This window comes from Semicossyphus pulcher, unplaced genomic scaffold (assembly GCF_022749685.1).
Source record: "Semicossyphus pulcher isolate SPU_LCO1_2020_fin unplaced genomic scaffold, fSemPul1.0.p SCAF_17, whole genome shotgun sequence".
In the NCBI taxonomy this organism is placed as follows: Eukaryota; Metazoa; Chordata; class Actinopteri; order Labriformes; family Labridae; genus Semicossyphus; species Semicossyphus pulcher.
Genome location: NW_027211681.1, coordinates 6,189,953 through 6,210,220, shown reverse-complemented (window position 1 = coordinate 6,210,220; position 20,268 = coordinate 6,189,953). Strand labels below are relative to the sequence as shown.

Genomic DNA, 20,268 nt, shown 5'->3' with positions numbered 1-20,268 from the left:
AGTTTGTGAAATAGCTTTGGTTAGTGTGAAGGTAAATGTAAGAATGTCTTTGTGAGTATTGTTATTTTGGTGTTTTCAAAATGACGCACACATCTTACTGCACGTCATCCTCCCTTCTAGTTGCCAGTCCCCGAATACATGTCCACGATCCCCCCCCTTCGTTCCTCTCCTTGATTCTCCCTCCCTCCCTGAGACTACATCCCTCTCCTCTTATTACACACTGTCTTGCTACCATCTTCCCCTCCACCAACCCATCTCTTTCTCATTGTTTACCTCCTCCATCCCTCTTCTCATCCACCTCTGTCTCTCTCTCTCTCTCTCCCTCTCTCATCATCCCAGTTTCCACTCCTGTTGCTTGGCTGCACACATGCGTGTCGACATATCACCCTTATTGTGGCAGCAGTGCTCAGCCAAACTGTAAATGAAAGAATGCAGGGGCTTGGGGGGGAGGAGGAGAAAAGAGGGGGAAAAGAGCAAGAAATGGAGAGAGATAGAGGGCGGGAGAGAGGAGGAGGGGAGGGTAAGAGGCGCATGTAACTGCAGAGAGAGATGGTTTTAATTCTGTGGGAAGGAAAAGCTCCAAAATGACTGAAATCGGATAAAAACAATGAACAAAAAACAGTAGCTGCATTAGCTAATGTGTTTACATAGAACGTGTACATTTGTCAACCAGAAAGTGTACATTTATTATATTGATAAGACGGCATACAATGAATTATATAACACCAAAATTTGAATATACTGTATCGACTTCTTTTGATATCCTTAAATCTATTTATGCTTCTTACACTTTTAAGCCCATGTGTGTGTAAGTACAGCAAACTCCTACGTTTCTAGTGGCCAATTTTTAAACTTAAAATAGAATGTGAAAGGTTATCATTTGTCCTCATCTGTTTCCTTAGATTTTTTTTTCACTCATTTTAATCTCCCAGCAGCCCCTTTAGTCAAATTAAACATAAATAATCCTTTAAATGAATCCTGTGGCCTCTAACCTCACTTTAAATGCACACACACACACTTTCCCTTGAAGCTGTGTGGTGGACGCTGCCGAGAGAAGATGCTCACATGAGATAGTGTCTGCAAGAGTGTGAGTGTTATAGAATATAAATACAATGCACCAACTATCATTACCTGTTTAAAAAATGTAATCAGTAACCTAATCCAAGTATCACAATTTTAAAGTAACTGATTACTTTCAGTAACTTTTGGATTACTTCAATACTCAATCTGCAAATAAATACACAAGAAAATACATTTCAATACAATGTACCGTACTGCGATGATGCTCCCATTTTCTCCTTTGACGATTTGTTTCACCAGAGGCCACGGCGACTTTGAGGAGTGCTGTTGTGAGACTTGTGTGTCGTGAAGTGTCGACACGTGCGCGCAGGTGCATGGTCTTATCAGAGACGGTCAGACGGACAGTTAAGAAATGAGACACCAGTTAAAAGTTCCATATAACTAACATCAATAAAACTAATGAAGGATAATTATAATTTTTTTTTTTAAAGCTAAGAGGAGAATAACAAGGTTGTGCTCACTTCTGTCTGTCTTATCAACACATAATGCATGCATTGTTATAAGCACTGTCATTTGTCAAAGTACCAAAGACATGGGCACAGAGCACCATCTAAAGGTCTTGTAAGCAAGTACAATATGCGTTTCAAGTGTTTGTCTGAGTGATGAGCGGACAGAGTGACAAGATAGTGAGAGTGTCAAGTGTTAGAAACAGAATGAATGACTTCCAACCTTTGAGTCAGGTAGTAAAGAAGGTCTAACCTGATTTAACCAGGAAAAGAAACACTTGTGAGGTGTTTTATTTCTGGAGATGCTTCTGATTGGCAGCCAGAGGCTGCAGCGAGTCTTTTCAAACCACTTCTTTCTGTTTATAGATCTTTGACACCGAGCTGAAGGAGCAGGAGAGGGAGGTGTGTTTCATCGACATCGCCTACGATGAGATCCCCGAGCGCTACTATAAAGATTCTGAGGTGAGCTTGTGTGGGTGTATGCATGTAGTTGCTCGGGGGTATCAGGAGTTAACACCACTTGAGGAGTGTAAGTGTGGTGTGGGAGCTGGAAAGGCAGAAGTGAAACTATGCGATTTAGCTGTATTTGTTCAGTTTATGATGTGTTGTGATATTATCAGATGGTTTTCTCTGGATAGATTGCTTAATTAGATTGCTGTGGAAAAGGCATTCTATAATATAACATACTTGATGATACACTAACCCTAACCCTGTTTATTAAATGTCATTTAAGCACCAAACATTCTCTTTAATAAAAGCTTTGGGGAATTGTGACAGCATTCCCATTTGTGTAGCAGCTCTTCCATCTCAAAGAGCATTCATGTGCAGCCTGAAAGTGGTCCATACATCAGAGTCTATGAAGTATAAGAGCTGGTAATTGTCTTTAGAGTAGTTTGATAACAGAGTGCCTCAGCTCTAATGAGCCATGGTAGAGATTCTCCAAGGACCAGAGGGGTTAATGTGAAAGGTATTTAATACTGGCTTCACTCATGCATTTAATTTGGTGCTCTCCCCTACGCCTCTACAGGGATGTTTTTTCTCCACTGGGAAGAAGAGAAACACAAACGGTGCCTGAAGCTTTGGGTTAATTATTCTAATATTAAACTGTGTGTGTTTAATGCAGGACTTGCGGTATTTCAAGTCAGAGAAGACGTCACGGGGGATTCTGCAGGAGGGCTGGAGGGACACCCAGGATCCCATCATGTGCTCGTACAAACTTGTCACGGTCAAGTTTGAGGTGTGGGGTCTGCAGACGCGTGTGGAGCAGTTCGTACACAAGGTCAGAGGTCAACCATAGGATAAATGTTTGATCTTTTATATATAAGTAATAAGTGAACCCTTACTTAAATGTTGCAGTAATGAATCTTGACATCTGTATTTCTTTTGTTCTTTTGTTTTGCTCCAGTCCCCAAAACTATTTGGTAATCTCTGTCAAGACTGGGATTGGCTTATTTCTAGTTTCGTCCGATCTCTGCTTTGTGTTCGTCTCAAAGTGCACTATTTCTTTATGTGTTGTTTAATGGAAAAAGGCTACACTTCTGGCGATTGCAATAGAAAACAATTATGCAAACATGGCGTGAATGAATGGCATTCAAAATCTGTTAGGGCATGTGACTAATTCAACATGTTCTTGTTTTTTTGGCTGGCACTATAACACATTCCTGAAACAATTAAATGAGTGGTTATTTCCCATCTTGTCATTATGTCTCAGTTAACTGTCTGTAGTAAGGCCGTGGCTCTGTATAACATTGTTTGAGGTGGCTCCTAGCTTGAATTGTAATATAAAATTCAACCGATTTGAACGTTAGGTGCCTGACCTTTAAAACACCATAACATTAGTGATGAAAAATGTCCTGACCATCATTTTGTTGTGTTATAGGTGGTCCGGGATGTGTTGCTGCTTGGACATAGACAGGCGTTTGCCTGGGTGGATGAGTGGATTGGTAAGTCTATCAGCCCTTTTTTTGCAGGCACACTACTACTATTAACAAATAAGTTATAATGGGCCCATCAGTTAAACAATAGCATTTGAGTGTCTTATATATAACAAAAATATAACAGCTTACATGACCTCTATATAAAACCCTTTTTTATATGGTAACTTTATAAAACCGGATATCTCTTTTAAATGTTTGTGCTATCATGGCCATTCTGACTGTATTAATCATTGTTGTGTGATGACTGTTTGTTTACCAGTCAGTGTGCATGAACAGTCACCCCACCTGCATCTAACCCTGTCACCGCTAGTCCTGCTCATTCTCCTACAGCATGGATCCTCCTCCTGGTATCACCACTAACACCCTACTGACAAACACTGGGGCCTGACATGGTCAGTGTTTGTTTCAATTGAAACCTGCACAATAACAAATGTGCTCTAAACCACAGTCTTCTATGTTTCATGTTAGAGAAAATGATACATATAAGTTTATACAGGGTCAAGAATACCAGTTTAAGTACTTTTCCACAAATTTTGACACTATTTTCATTTAATGTGAAATCCCAAGTAGCAAGGGAAATGTATCCCTATTTGAAATGTACATGAGTAGTGAAGGATAATAACACTGAGAGGCAGACCTGTTTGCAACACATTGACTCAATTTCAGCTGTTGAGCTTTTTCCACAGCTTAAGGGCATGAAAATAAAAAGCCATTATCTTTGCCATGAAACATATCCCTCTCCTCTGCAACCACTGACCTTAATATCACAACTCCCTCCAAGCCTGGAAGCTTCAAATAGTCCTCAAGTTCTTTCACAAGTGGAAGGATTTTACCCAGAGAACAAGTGAACCCTTCAAGGTGTGACTTTCTTGTTTTCCAATGATCCAACCTCTTCTCTGGGTGTGGATTGTCTTTGCCTTTCCTTTGTCTTGAAACGTCTTCGATCTTATACTTTGTTTCCTTTTTTCCCCTGGTGTGGCGCTGATTTGTATTGCTGTCTCCTGTAACTCCCTTGGTCATGGGAAGCTAGCACCTCTAACCCTAAAAAGCTGTAATCATTTGCTATTATCTCAATACTCACCCTGGGATGCGCTTTGGCCACCTAACCTAACCCTCTCTCTGTACCCACCTGTACTGCCAACTGGAGTGCCATTACAGAGGAGTCACCAAAATTTTGACCCTGGTTCCACCCCTCCCCCCTTCTTCCAGATATGACTTTGGATGACGTGCGGGATTACGAGAAACAAATGCATGAGAAAACCAACATTAAAGTTTGCCATGAGCAGCAAGAGCATTCCACAACAAACCCATCTTCACTGGATGACATAGAGATCCATGACAAAGCAAGCGTATGTCTTTTTCACTGTTTCTTTACTCCATTGCTCCTCCTCTGTCTCATATGTATCTGTTGATGACTGTGAGAGAAGTTACATACATTCATTCATTCTGTCCTAACTTTATTGATTCAAACAGTGAAGAAGATACGAATTGAAGTTTGCAAAAAATGTCCCTTAGGTTTGAAAAGGGGAACATAATGCAACACAAATGAATACCAGAAACATTTTGGTTATAAAATCACAATGAAGCAATATAAAAAATTACTTGTTCTACTGACTTTGCCGTGTGTTCTTCTTGGCATGCCTGTCACCTTTCTAAAGAATTGTAGTAACGGAAAAATCTTCTAGAACCAAGTTCACAAATTGAAAAAATGACTTTCCCTCTTCTTCATCTTATGTGTCTCAATTAATCTTTTTCTGATCCAGACATGACAATGGATGAGGTGAGAGAGTTTGAGCGCACCATCCAGGAGGCTACTAACCAGAAGATCGGGATTTTTCCCCCGTCGATCTCCATCAGTCAGACGCCCCTGTCCTCCTGTGCCCTCACCGGCCCTGCCAGCGCCCCCACCACCCCCATGTGCACTGATGCACCAGAGTCCCTCTCTGTTCCCAAGGACCGGCCCCGCAAAAAGTCTGCCCCAGAAACCTTGACCCTTCCTGACCGTGCCAAAAGTGGCGTCCCCCAGGGCTCTGCGCTGAGCCCACTACCAGTTTCAAACCACCTTCAGTCATCCACAACGCCGTCCTCCAACTCCGATCTTACTGAGATGGACGAGCAGTAGAGGGACCTTTGGATGTCTTCCCCACCCCCATGCTTTACTTATTCCTCCAAACCCCATGTCTTAGTAGCCCAGCGGGAATAGCCCAACCTCCAAACACCAGTGCCCAGACATTAATCATTGGATACACAATAATCAATCTTTAGCAGTGTCATTATTAACATCCAGGCTGCTGTATGCTCTACCACCCTGACAAGGCATACCTCTTCCTGTGAGTTCAGCCAGACACATCATACCTATTTTAACAACCACCTCGATGTCAAAACAAAACAAAGAGCATCCATGTTTTTTTTGTTGAGAGGCGTTTCCTTATGATATTTCAATAAATTGTGCTTAGTGATTCCTTAGTTATGTTTTCTTCAATCAGATGAGCTGATTCCTTATAATCTGTTGAACTATGAATCAGTTGCCTTAGCACCACAGAACCAGTGGTATTTTAAGTTTTACAATGTGAGTAAATAAATGACTGATTTTTCAGTCTGCAAATGGCTGTATGTTTTAATTAGAGATTAAATCCATGATATGAACAAGAGTAGCACAGTGGTAAAGTAACACTTACCAGAAAGACAGCCAAGTGCCCTAATAACAGAAAAGCTTAGCAACTGTTTCCTGAGCTGTCCAAGCTGGCTTGCAGATTAGATTGTACCCATCCTTTCCATCCCAAACCAAACTCCCAACTATACAACAGATGCAAATCAGTACAATCATAGAGCGTTTACTCCTCAGGTCTCCCCAACTCTACCTTACTCACACTCCAAAGGCAGGGATATAACGGAACCTTTGTGTCCCCGCTTATTGCCAAACAGCCGCATTTAATACCTCCTCAGATATGACAACACAGCACCTATTGTATGTACTATACCAGTCTACTTAACCCTTGGAATGTTTACACATCAGAAACCTTGGAGCATTTGTGTATTTTAGCATGACAATTTAATGATTCTAAAGTTGAATTTGTTAAAGTTTATTATTGCATATATCTTACATAAACTGACTAACTGAAGATGTCGGTAAAACAAAAAAAAAAGTCAAATGTTGCCTGAAACTAATGCTGGACTTCTCATGTGACATATAGGTGATCAAATTTTACCAAATCAGCCAATCACTTTAATGTCATATGTAGGAACAAGGCCATTTTGGGGAGTTTTTAAGCATTGACCAATGTTTGTGCTCAGTGGAGGTCCTAAAGAATTCAAAGCTTGATTTGAGAAGGGCACGTGCATCAAGCTGACTTGAGTATGTGCCTATAGCTGCATAGCGTTTGCTTCAGTAGGCAGGAAAATTATTTTGAAACGGGAACATCCATTGCAGTGACCCATTTTCTGAAGAATCAAATACGTGAGGCCAGAAAGTTATTCTTTAAACCCCCTTTTTCAATACAGTGATATGATTCGAAGAGGGTTTGATATGCTGCATGGAATGTTCACAGCATATATGCATATTATGTAAAGTATATATGTATATACTGTAAATGAATGGATTGGTAAAGTTTATTCTGTGATGCTGTATGAAAAAAGTGAATGCCAACATAGGAAGCTCTGTACTAATTTTGTATTGTAGAAAAATCCGATTTTGAGTGGAAACGTAAGCATGTCCAGAGAATATAGGCCTACAAACTCTTCAACTCAGTGCCTCTGCATGCAACTATCGTATCATTGCTTACATGTGTGTGAACCAAAATCTTATACTTCATCTATTCAACATGAAATTTAAAATTTTCCTTGCCTTTTTTTCTATTTTGCATCTATCAAATTATAACAGGCTTTAGCCCTGTAATATAGTAGCTAAAGTAAGACACGTTCATATAAGGTCAATCATATCAAACTACATCATCAGATGCTGAAGTAACAGGGCTAACTTGTTATCATATGTTCAGAAATTACTCAAATTTAGTTTTTCCTATTCATACCAATTACTTGTAACTTTACAGCGCAAATGCATTTTCTTTGCACTTTCCAGTCTTTGACACCTTATTTGACAATGAAGAAACAGTCTTTTAGGTTTGTTGGACCAAAGTCCTACAGTACAACAAAGTGATATTGAAGGGAGCAGGTCAAGGAGAGAGTCCTCAGTGGTCTTGCCATAAACTACTGTTAATATTATGTACAGTTTCTCACTTGCTTTTGTTAAAAAACAAAACAACTGTAGCTATTTATCTGTAACTGTAGCTTTTGTCTTTGCCTTTTGAGGATAAAAAACAAGTTATTGTCCCTCTGCATTCATCTATTATGTATAGATTATACATAATTACAACTCTGGTAATGACCATCTCTCTTGTCAGGAACACAGAGATCCAGGGATATGTTTTGATCTACCACAGGCTATTAAAAAAAATGCAAAATATCCATTTGTGTAACATTAAGCTCTGCTCTGTTTAAAAGAGTAACATATTAGGTATTGTAAATACTGTTGTTAATGACTAATATAGTAGGTTTCATACATTGAATCTGTTCCAAGTTGCATTACAGATGTGACATGAATGTGCTCAAAGATTTCAGATAGACAATGAAGGATATTCTTTAGTGTCTTTTAGTGTGAGGATGACTTCTTCACAGACACAAATCAGTCTAGAAGTAATATGTGTCTGTATCTATCAAGTCATTTATTGAGGATTCCGAATTCAGCCAATCGAGTATCAAGATTCCTCATCGTAGTGGTGCACTTTTGACTCTTCAGTTGCTTTTATTAAAATTCTTTGTACAAGTTGTAAAACAAAATGAAGCTTTTCTTTCTGGTGGGGTGGCTGCTTTGACGTTGCTTCGCCATGTTAATTGAGAGGTGATTGACTTTTTTGACGTTTCCTTTTTTTTTTGTAGTAAACCTGCTGTACTTTGATTTTGTGGTTGCTGTATTGTTTGAAGGAAGCTCTAAATCAGTTTATCATTGTTTCTTTTTGAGAAATGGACCAAACATTTCACTCCTCCTGATGCGGTTTGCATTCGACCACGCTGTTGTGTTGTCTCCTGGGACCTGTCTCACCAGCCAGGATTACAAAGTTAGCTTGACAAGTGCAAGGAGTGAAACCTGGAACAGCTCAGTGTTCTTCACTCTGTGGTGGAGATCAGGTGTGGTTCTGTCTTATCCAGCTTTCAGCACTAATCCTGCTGTGTGAAACAGGCCCCAGAAGTGCTTCTCCTGTTCGGCTGCTGGAAGTCGCCCTTAGTTCTTCTAATTAACTATTATTGTATTTGGTATATTTTTACAGGCCTTTGAGGTTCATTTGGTTCGTTGTTGTAACTTTACTTTTTTTCTGAAATAGACAAATAAACTTTACAAACTATTGCAACAGTGTTAATATTCTTCTTTTACTGTGCATGTTTCAAATAGCCCACTTGTGTATTTTTAGTCCTCAGAAACAAAACTTTAGTTAACAGTATGTTTCTCATGTATGGTGACACAACTCTTCAATTTACTTATATATCCAAACACAAGAAGTAGAAGAAATACATCATACATTTCATTATAAGTATAATTAACAATGTTTTCAGAAATAGTAAGAAAAAAGTATTTTCTTCAAGCCATAGTTATTTACATTCAATCACACCTGATTACAAATCAAAGATACAAAAACTCCCAGAGAAAACTCTTGATTCATTTGCTACAATTGCACATTTACAAGAATATTTCCACATCTTTTATTTCCAGAGGAGAGAAACCACAACAGCGATCAAGAGACAGTGTGAAGTGCTCACAGTGTGCCCTCCAGAGGACGTTGTGTTAACTGCAGCTGCAGTCACAGGTGCAGCCGTAGTCACAGGTGCAGCTGTAGTGACGGGTACAGCTGTGGTAAGTGCTCTAGCCTGTCCCACACATGTCCCCACATTCCCCACTTTGTCAACAGCAGACAGCTCTACATTCTGTGAACAGCAGGAGGCGATGTAAGTAGCCACTGTGATATTCTCCCCCCCTGCTCCAGCCACCGTGCTGGTGTTGAGGGTGCCATTCCCTTGGCGGATGGCAACGCTGTCAATGCCTGTTCCATTGATTCCATCAGTGAGATTGGCGATGAATTTCCACTGGGAGGAAGCACAGAGCGATGAGGAGGATGGGCAGTTTCTTGATGTACTGACTTCACGGCACACTGGGCGGGTAACATCTGAAACCTAACCAAAAACACAGGAATAGGGAATTGTACAAATGATTAAAAAAACAACAAGCTACATTGATACATTAGGTACTTATAGTAAACAACACCACTAAGACCACCAAATTAAGAAAGTCATAGCTAAAAGAGAGAAGTCCTCTTTATGTCAGAATAAAATGCATAAAAGAGAAATGGCTACTGAGCGTCTCTCCTTTGGTCTTATTTGTTGGCAGCACACATTAGTCTGGTTTCAGACATATTCATAGTATCATCTCAGCTGTTACATAGGTTAAAAAAATATCTAGTATTGACGAAAAGAATGATGTGCTTCTGTCGCCATTGATTCGTCAAGAGCTTTCAATACAGTTGATCATCTCATTCATACACTGCAATAGACTCCATGCCCGTATATGGTTTCAAAATAACCTTTGATTCGACACCTCTTGTTTTGACACACAGAAATCTATCAGAGTTTTTACTGCTAACAAACGGTGTTCCACAAGGATCAATTCTGGGTCCTCCCTTATTTAGGATTTGATAACTGATTTTATATTTATATATTGCTGCTTGCCATCAACTCTTCTCTGTCTTTTGATTTTAACAAAAGCAAATCATTGATACTCCTTTCTTATTTCTTAACAAAATCTGGTATGTGCTGGTTTTCTTACCTTGGCAGCCACAGACATCCTGATGACTGCGTAGTTGATGTCAGTGGCAGCTGCATTTTCTGCCTCAATGGTAAGGGTCACGTCTGTTCCTGATGTAACATTAGCTGGTACTGTTAAAGTTACCGTGCCATTGGCTTTGCCTCCACTGCCCTGTGCTACAGTGACGGAGTTGGGTGAGGTTGAAGTATAGCTGCGGTCATTGTTGGCTCGCACAGTGAACGTCCCAGTTGCAGTGTCGTTGACAACTCCGTTGATGGCTGTGGCTACTGTGAAAGGGATGGAGATGGTGGAGCCCGGTTCTATGCTGGTGTTGTTGACTTGGGCCTGAAAAAGTGAAGGGAAAGTAAGAGGGGAGTGTATTATCTAGCCTTGAGTAGAAATAATGAAAAGATGTTAGAATAAGTAAGATGATGAAAATTATTTTCTATCTATGTCCTTGGTAAAGTGGTGATATACTGTAGAAACAATGGCAGACATAAACAAGCCTGAGTCATTAAAGAGTAGCTAAACCCCCAGACCACTTATTTCAGCTGAAAACCTATGTATATGGGTATTTAGTGGTGTTGTTGATCAATTCAGGTCCAAATCTCGACATTTGAGTGCAAAGTATTTTAATTCTACAAATTGTGTTCGAAATATGCGTAGCGACTCCCTCTACAGGTTGAAACCTGGCTATTACAATGACATTTTTCTATTGGCTGATCTGGTGATGGGTGACCAATGTGGTGGCTGCTTTCGTCACCAAACTCTATATCTACGTCAGTTCAGCAAACTGTGGGGACTCAAGTGGATTGAGAGAATTGTGGGGATTAACTCCAACTGTAACTTTCGTGATTGAGTAGTTAGACTGTCCTGTTAGCATAGGTTAGTTTAGTGTTCATTTTAAAGTAGTGAGTTTATAGTATTTAGTAAGTTAGTTGATGGGTTCAGGCAGTAGTTCGGTTGTTATATTTTTCCAATTTTAGCTAGCTAGTAACTTTAGTTTTAGGTTAGCTTTAGCTCGTAGGTTAACAGTGTTTTTTAGGAAACTTAGCTAGTTGTGTGATTTAGCATTAGTTATTTAGTTTTAGTATTTGTTAGTTAGTGGCCAGAATGGATCAGCACTACTTCCCCAGCTGCAACAGCACCTCCGGATTGCACAGCTTTCCAGAGGACGTAGAAATTAGATGCCAGTGGTTGCATGCATTGGCACAATTCCATCCTCTGTTTAGTTAAGCACTAATTCATAATTTAAAAACAGTTCATGATGAGATATGATGGCAAATGAATGAATCCTTAGAGATTAAAAATTGTAGCCTTTTTGTGTTGTAAATGTGATATTAGTGAAGTAAGAGTGATGCTGTCCTTTAAGCCCTGCTAGTGGCAATGGCAATTGTGATGTTATCTCATATAATGTTATGACAATCTATCAAATAGTTTCTGAGACATCTGGTGTTGATGATGATTTATACTCTGTTGTCGCCATGAGGGGAACAATTTGTTATCAAGCATATAGCACAACAACTTTTACAGGCCTATTCAACTACTTTTTTAGAAGGGCCAGATCTGAAAAAAGTGAAATGTCAGTGGGCAAGAGATTTACATTTCATATGTCTGATCCATTAGTTTGATCTATGAAGCCATCTTAGAAGTAGGTTGTTGCTTTAATAAACATAATGTTGTATTTAACATGTATTTTATACAGTTTGGCTCTCCTAAATGTCCTCTTCCTTTCAACACCCTGTGTTAAAACTTCTTTGCAGAATAAGTTATTTTGCACAGAACAACAGAGCTAACTAATGCTAAGTGCAAATTAGCCTACTACCTAAGAAATCCTCTTTTGTAGGTTGACTAAAAACACAATGATAATACTTTTAACTGTCTGTGTATTCTTTTAGACTCATAACCAACAACTAGTCTTTGTTTCAGTGTCAGTTATTACGAAAGCATATGTTGTTGTTGCTGCTCTCTATTTTGCATCTCCCTCTAGCCTACTTTTCGGCCCATCCAGTCGAGGCAGATGGCTGTTCAACATGAGTCTGGTTCCGCTCGAGGCTTCTTCCTGTTTAAAAGAAAGTTTCTGTGCCACCGTGCCAAATGTTGCTCATGGTGGAGTTATGTAGGGTCTCTCTCTAAATGATAAAAGATTACGGTCTAGACAAGCTCTTTTTGTAAAGTGTCACTTTGTTTATGATTTGGCTTTTTAATATATATACTATTTATGCTTTTCTTCATTTTTATACTTTTGTATATGATGAAAGAGCCTCATTGACATTGATTACAGAGGGGAGTTAACTGTTATTGTATCTGGTATTATTGCATTTGGCCCATGGACCACCAATTGAATACGTCTGAACTTTTAGATACATTTTCCATGACATTTGGTACAAATGTTTACATCATTCCCCAGTATGAATTAATACCTTACATGACCACTGACATCCCCCAAATTATGTAACTTTAATTAAGTTCATGACCAAACTCATGGGACAGAAAACCAAAGGTGATAGTGCTCACAGTTAAAGAGATGCTGGAGGTCTTGATCAGTGTGGAGGCCTGTCTCTGGAAGATGCTCGGTGTTGACCTGGAGGTGGAGCTGCTGTCCTCTCCTCTCAGACAAACCATAAAGTCACCAGCGGGGACTGCACTGAATGTCACCAGGAAGTTACCGCTTCCCACAGACTGTGAGGACAGAAAGAGGATGACATGACGTGTCACAACATAGTACCAACTTGTATCATCTGCAATTGTCATAAACCCAATTTGTTTTCTAGCTTGTATTTGGAAAGATGTAGGTAGAAGAGTTTGGAAAACATTTAAGCTACTGTGCGTGGTCTTTTAAGTTTTTGTAACATGTGACATGCCTGCAATGTTCCATTGACCTCTGTTGACCCCGAGGTGTCAAACAGAGTGACCTCTGTGACCTTTACCGTGTCACTTCCTGTCACAGAGACCAAGAGGCTGGCGTTACCACCTGAGAGTAAATGCAAAGGAGTAAAGGAAACTAGATGAGTATTAATCTGACACCTTTTAACATTATTAATACAATAAGAGCTGTAGAACAGCTGACAAACTGGAAGATGAAGTTGAGGATAATAGTGGTCTGACCTGAAAGAGCACGTCCCTCCTTTAGACTGAAGTCCCCATGTGCTCCTTTGTGAGCTTCCACAAGGTTAAAAATGAAGTTGACTGAACTTTGACCTAATGTACACACACACAATAATCCAGATAAGTAGGGCTGCCACATGGCTAGCACAGCTGTAGACTGACCCACACAATAAATGAAGTCATATTACTGACCTGTGACCTTTACAGAGTAGGGATTATTAGAATCAACACTGATTTCCCATGATCCTGTTTGATTGTCAGTGTTCCAGCTTAACCGACGTAGGTTTCCTGCTGTGGTGAAGGATGCCAGAGGACCACTGGACTGACTGGAACTCTGAGACACACCTGAAAGAGAAGAAAACATGTTCAAACAAATCGTTTGTCTACTAGCAAGGAAGTCAAAGACTGATAAAACAGTCACAACTAGTCTTAACTTTAAAGACAACAGTAAAACCACCTGTAGAGCTGGTGAGGGTGAAAGTGAGAGACGAGGCCCCTGTGATGTAGGCAGTCATGTTCCTCAAAGAACCATCAACAGTAAATGTAAAATTATCGGGCTTTCCAGGATTCCTCACGACCTGAAAAACTGTCACCTGAAATGAGAAGGAACAGAAACTGCTGATTCACATACATGCACTGCGGAAAAACATGAAATCAGGTTTAATTTTCAGTTTTTTCAATGTCTTACCACAGCATTGGCAGATGAATCCTCTATGATACTTGTAACCAAAGAAAGGTCAGACTTGGTGACCTCAATAGCCTGACCTCCAGAGGCCCGAGCAAGGTCACGGTACAGCTGAGTGTCTGATTGGCTGATTCTGCGTGAGGAATATCCACCCTGAAAGTTTCTGCGGCGCCGGCGACCTGCCAGGACATCTGTCAACATGAAAGTTACCTACAAATATGAGGGTAAAATAAACTATTTAAAAGGTTATATTGACAGCCATCATGTTTTAAAAGAAACCAAAGAACCAAACGCTGGCTCTAAAGAGGCATTTCGTTTTTGCAAGGAAGGGCAGTGTGAGTGAAGGGGCTAGCAGTTGGTTTCAATCTGCAACGTAACCGTCATGTAGTCCATTAAAGAGCAAGGTTGGTAAAAAGTCACTTCTTACCACAGTCTTCCTACTCTCTATGAGAGCAGTGATGGTGCTTTTCAGGTGAGCGTCTTTAGCTGGAGCGTCGGTAAAGACAAAGATCTCAGAGGAAGGTGGAGCAGCAGTCAGAGCCAGCTGTCAATTATACATGGGATGGAAAAAACTGTGAAAATTGGTCTCGAATAAAAAGAAAAAGACAAACTGAACTGAGGTTAATTTAGGGGGTTCAAGTTTAATCATGATGTGATCATATGGCTCTGTTGCTTTGCATTTCATTCTTGTCTAAATGATAACTAGTAGAAAACATGTGTGAACACCTGCAGTCCTGACAAACACAACTCAGGAATGTCTCCTCCACCGCTTGCAGTCAGCTTGTTGATGTTATCTTTGAAGACGTCTGCATCTGTCGTCAGAATCAAGGGACCAAAACCTGAAAATGTAATAGATATCACCACTTACTGTTATCTTCTTATACATTTCAAACACACAGTTTCAAGGGTTTAAAACTTGCACTACAGTACAGTACAGTACAGTACAGTATGTGTACCTGGGTCATTGAAAGGCACCAGTATGTAGGCGGAGGGCTCCTCCTGGGTTCCCCTCTTCCTGTCAATGATATCAAAGGAGACTCTCTTCGCCTCGGCGATGTCATCACTCATACTGCCTGTGGTGTCAATGACAAAACACAGCACAGAGGACTGGGAGAGGCCCATCAGTCTGCAGGAACGAGAGAGAGAGAAACACTAATCCTGCTGATCATGGGTAATTCATCTGTCAGCGATCAGTGACTGCTATTTGACCTTGCAAAAACAAACAACCAAAGACGTGACATGTTTTCTCACAAAATGGCTCAGTTAAAGGTGGACCGTACCGCAGGAAGTTCTTGTCTCCGACAGACACTCTGATGTCCTCCAGTAGCTCCATTGTGGCGTTCACGGCCAAATCAGCAGCTTTGTGATGAAGGGAGCCGTGACTGGACCCGAGGTCGTCCTTGTTGATGCCCCCCACTGGGTCGCGTCTGCTTGTCCAGTCCAAAAATCCACCGTGGCTGCATTTACCTTGGAGGATTGAGAAAATGTTAATGAAACATGTACATGTTCATAAAATCCTACTTTGTAAATGATTCCTTAAAGTTACCTTCAGGTTTTGCTGAGGAGAAGATGTTGAAGTAGCCTGAAGTGAGAAGCCCCTGTTGCAGCAGGTCAGGCAGAAGGTTGTCCGCGCAGTTACCGCCTATACAGTTTCGACAGGTTGGAGTGTTGGGGCCTGCAGTGAATAAAAGCATCATCACATCAAACCTGATATGGGAGCTTACCAAAACAGCTCCTTGTCAGTATCAGTGACCCACTTCTTGTGTGTTTTAAGGTGTGTATGAATGAATGCAGTTACTGGGAAAGCCTAACAAGCCACGACAGGGGTGGTGCTTGCACACTGACAGGTGATGAATAAACTGAATGTGCCAGTGTCATTTCTCACTCAAGCATACACACTCAGGGTGACCAAGCAGAAGGTTTGTGGACAAGTAATGACAGTATCTCACCTGCCAGGTTCACAAGAGGTTCGTCTGGTCTGATCAGAGAGCTGTAAGGGGCTGTTTTCCCAAGCTCCACCCAGTTACTGTGGCTGTAGAAGTCCTAAATATGAAGAATATGAAACAATATTAACCACACCGCTGGTGGTTTTGGTCATACCTTATAGAGACACCTGTTCATCACCTGTTCATTTCACCTGTAATGTATGACAGAGTCTTCCAAGAGTCCACCTCCCCGCGACAAAGTTGTCCAGCTTCACGCTGGCCTTCACAGCAGACACGCCTCAACAGAAGAACACAGAGGAAGAAGAGTGGGCCGGGGACACACCGGACGAGGAAGCACTGCGCAAAGAAAATCGCGCGCGAGCCGGAGCATTTCCGTTCACACCAGACGCGCATTTCTACGCGCCGGTCGACAAGCGCCTCTGCTCCTCAGCTGTCGTTTACTCACATTTGGAGCTGTTTTTTCATCATGCTCTCTCTCTTGCTCTCTCTCTTGCTCTCTGTCTCTCTGTGTTTGCGTGTGTGTGTTTTGACACCCCACCCCCACCCCCTATAGCCAGCAAACTTTGTGTCTCTCTCATTTTTGTGTGTGTGTCTGTGTGTGTGCGTGTGTGTGTGTGTGTGTGTGTGTGTGTGTGTTTGTATGTGCGCGTGCGTGTATCTCCATCTCTCTCGCGCTCTGTTTAGATACTGACAAATATATAACAGCACACACATATAAAACATCGCATTTGTCAATCGCGGTGTTTTATTCTGAAAATTGTTTTAATTTTGAAAATTGACCGGATTCTCTCGTTGTTTCATGTGTGACTTCCTGCCAGGATTGACGCGATCGCTCGCAGCTCACGCAAAAAATAGACCAGACGCCGAAACGATCGCTACAGGGCGCTGAAAGAAAACTGGCTACGCTTCTCGGCGCTTCGCGGCTATTCGCGGCGCTTCGTCGTCCGGTGTGTCCCCATGTTTTTGGTAAAGTGAATAAATACTCATATGTAGGGCCAAAGTCTGAGAATAAAATCATGAAAAAAACATATTTAATGTCTATTTTGTTTCAGGGAAGTCGAAGCAACAGTTTAGTGTACCTGATGTAATGACATCCCGTCCCCCTTCGAAGGTCTCATCGTCAAAATGATGCCTTTCACTCAGTGCAAAAACCACGTCCACTATTGCGTTGCTGAAGTACATGTTGGCGATGGATGTATGGAACATGACGGTAGAGAGGACAGAAGTGGAGGTACCTATAGTGGAGCAGGCCCTTTGCACCTTGTCAGCTGACAGGCTGTCGTCAATCTGGAGATTAAGCATTACAAATATCGACTTTTAAATCTTGCTGCATGTTTAATCTATCTACCTTAAACCCAAACACTGTACTGTACACCAATGAACACTTAATTATTGGATGACAAGATACCATAGTTAGAGACTCGTATCTCCATCTTCCGACAGCTTTTTTGAAGGACATACTATATGAGATGTCCTCGCAATGTAGGAAATCTGGGAATATCTAGCATATTTATTTACTGTAAGCGTAAATGCTTTAACTAATTTCTTTCCTTTTTCACCTATAATTCTTCAATATATATCTTATTTGTTTTTTGTGATTCAGTACATTTATATATCATAAGTAAATTATGATGTGGTACACCACAGTTCTCCCAGTTTCTCAGTTTGAACTCACACTCAGTCTGAAGTCTCGTCCCTCAGAGGCTGCAATGTCTCGGCAGACCTCGGCTGTCTTTCTGAGCACCGCCCTCTGCGTGATGACACGGTGAGTCATGGAATTCCCACTAAAAGAGAAGAGTGGCTTGAAGCTGTGAATGAGGCCTGAGAGGGAGAGGATGGTCACCACCAGGAACATAAGTGACTCTGTGGCCGCCATCATGGATGAGGAAGTTGAGAGAGAAAGAAATCGAAATGGATGCTGTCTCTAAACTTTCTGTCCAAACTCTTCCTCCTTGTTCCTTCACTGGTTCTGTGTTGCTATTTTTGTTGGCCACGCTAGAAGTCAACCAAACAGAATCAGGGGAAATTTTGATAGCTGATCTCCCCCGCGGCTTCCTGTAGTTCAACAATGATTTACCACAAACGGGAAACAATAGAGAGGTTGCCGGTGCTGAACCAGGTGTAATGAGGCAGCAGATGACAAGTGAAAACACCTGAGGAGAGACAGAGACAGGATCAGCACAGAGAGCAGGTAGGAGGGAAATTAAACAGGCAGAGACCTTAAATTTCACAGTGCTAACATTAAAACAAACATAGCATTAGTGCTCGTGCTCTTATCGGACATTTGAATGCTGAATGCATAGAATTAATGTAAAATATTTTCCAACATTCACGCAAATCTCTTGTTAAATAAGAAGACTGGCATCTGAAGTGCAATGGTTGATCTAACCTGTTACTTTAGATCGTAAACGATACAACAGTGCTCTTTTATTACAAAAGAAGGGCACAATTTTTAAAGAATTATAATGATTCATTAAAATGGTGTGTGAGATTAAAACTAATACAGTTGACAGTTTACAGAAGATGGAAATAACACCCTCTTACCTGTGTGCGCTCAGCAGTCTAGCCTTGTTGAGATGTTGGCACCACTTTACTGTTACTAAGTCAGCATTGCGTGTTTACGCTCAGGTAGATACTATTGTGTGTGCTCCTATGTGTTTCCTGCGCTATCTGCAGACTGAAAACGAGTGTGTGCACTCGTTCCTTCCTCTTATAGTTAAGTCCGTCCTGCCTGATTGAGCTGATGAAAAGACTCCCACACACGCTGCAGTACTTTGTGTGTGCACTCCCATGAGTCACAACTTGGGTGTGAGCATTTTTGTATGTGCTACATCCCATTACAAATGTAAGCAATCCACCTGTTCTTATCAGAGGAGCACACCTGAGGGAGGTACAGGTTGTCAGACTTAGATTTTTCCGCAGAAGGAATGAATGAGTTTAAAGGTCGCGTGTTAGAGGAGCTTCAGCTTACAGCAAGTATAAGAGAGAGACACTGTGGCAAGAGTGTGAAAAATTTCAAGACTGAGACATTATTTTTTCGGATGCCTCTGTAGTGTCAACTCACTTTTATCCATATTGCACCTTTTATACAAAAGAGCTTCACAGAATAAAAACAGCCGAGCCAAAATAGTCCGACAAAAATAGGTTTAAAATTCTGTGTCTCTAAAAGTTGATCAAATAGATAAACACAAGGGATAAACGTACTATATAAAATTAAATGTGTGGCAATAAATTACGAGGCACCTTAACTAAAAAGCAGACTGAAAAGATGTCTGTTTCTTCTGAAAGGTCAAACGAGGTTAACAAGATATCTAACATTGTTTACACAAGAAATGACCTGAAACCTCACGGTCACCAGGGCGCGTTAATATTTCAGTTTCATTAGGCCCATGACACCCACATTGTGTGTGCTTGTGTTTCATTGTGTGCATTGTTCCGACTGACTTACGGAAAATATGATTTTATGTTCTGTAAACATGTGCCTGTTTGTCAAGTAATGTGGTGATCAGGGCTTGACATTAGCAACCACCAACCCGCCAAATGCGGGTAGAATTGGGCAGTGGCTGGTATCTCACTCACTCTTACAAGCCACTGCCCAATCGTTTTTCTTTCAATTAATCTTCTATTTCCAAGGAAGGAAACTTAAAGGATCCAATGTTTACATCAATGAGCACCTGTCCAAGCATAATGCAGATATAGCCAAAAAAGCATGGCACCTAAGAAAGCAGAAAAAAATTCAACACACCTGGACCACAAACTCTAAGATATTCATAAGACTCAACGGAACACCTGAAGAGGCAAAAGTGCTGATGGTAAGAAGTATCGAGGAGCTGGACAAATACCAATGATCAACATACGCTGGACTGTAAGGTAAACTACACACAACCATGACACTCACCGAAAGAAGTCACTCATCTACATCTGGAGGCATGAGCAACATGACTCAGAGGATTAGTGAATATGACAATCTGGAACTGCAAGCATTTCAATACAGTGATCACAATACACAGGATATGGAGCATGATATAGACCCGGATAACAACTTCTTCAACTCAATCAACAATAATTGCTGCTATTACACTGAGGACTGTATAACCAAATCAACAAGGATGGAAAACTATCAATTATACATATTAACAGTAGGAGTTTGTATGCAAACTTTACAAACATCAAGGATTACTTGCGGCAATTTACACAACCATTCAACATCATTGCA

General features: G+C 40.9%; 2 protein-coding genes across 3 annotated transcripts in view; one reads left to right on the top strand and one right to left on the bottom strand.

Moving 5' to 3' along the window:
- The window catches only part of LOC138594225 (cytoplasmic phosphatidylinositol transfer protein 1-like), an 81,921-nt gene extending 73,057 nt beyond the window's left edge, over window positions 1-8,864 (top strand). Inside the window, exons 5-8 of the mRNA XM_069665242.1 lie at window positions 1,893-1,988; window positions 2,650-2,805; window positions 3,406-3,469; window positions 5,227-8,864. Of these exons, the coding sequence (XP_069521343.1) occupies window positions 1,893-1,988; window positions 2,650-2,805; window positions 3,406-3,469; window positions 5,227-5,585 (675 nt within the window). The 3' untranslated portion in view covers window positions 5,586-8,864. The remainder of the gene's footprint in view (window positions 1-1,892; window positions 1,989-2,649; window positions 2,806-3,405; window positions 3,470-5,226) is intronic.
- Window positions 8,863-18,751, bottom strand: LOC138594224 (von Willebrand factor A domain-containing protein 7-like). Of its 2 annotated transcripts, XM_069665239.1 has the most exons (18): window positions 18,597-18,751; window positions 17,728-18,205; window positions 17,132-17,339; window positions 16,244-16,329; window positions 16,056-16,149; window positions 15,653-15,781; window positions 15,387-15,573; window positions 15,063-15,232; window positions 14,833-14,945; window positions 14,534-14,650; window positions 14,110-14,316; window positions 13,879-14,014; window positions 13,614-13,766; window positions 13,422-13,514; window positions 13,178-13,287; window positions 12,831-12,995; window positions 10,335-10,658; window positions 8,863-9,685 (listed from the first exon to the last, which is right to left on the bottom strand). In XM_069665239.1, the coding sequence occupies exons 2-18, from the start codon at window positions 17,929-17,931 to the stop codon at window positions 9,218-9,220; spliced, it is 2,964 nt and encodes a 987-aa protein (XP_069521340.1). In that variant the 5' UTR covers window positions 17,932-18,205; window positions 18,597-18,751; the 3' UTR covers window positions 8,863-9,217. The 2 variants fall into 2 exon arrangements, with proteins under 2 accessions (XP_069521340.1, XP_069521341.1); XM_069665240.1 differs by lacking the exons at window positions 16,244-16,329; window positions 17,728-18,205; window positions 18,597-18,751 and having other exon boundaries at window positions 17,132-17,257.
- Between the last annotated feature and the right edge of the window lie 1,517 nt (window positions 18,752-20,268).

Bases quoted from the DNA above. Each gene is read 5' to 3' on its own strand.
- LOC138594224 (XM_069665239.1), bottom strand. From the start codon at position 17,931: ATGATGGCGGCCACAGAGTCACTTATGTTCCTGGTGGTGACCATCCTC. The intron at 14,015-14,109 runs GTAAGACATTGA...TTCTCATTTCAG, and splicing joins ATTCATCTGCCAATGCTGTG to GTGACAGTTTTTCAGGTCGT. The intron at 13,767-13,878 runs GTGGTTTTACTG...CTTCTCTTTCAG, and splicing joins CACCCTCACCAGCTCTACAG to GTGTGTCTCAGAGTTCCAGT.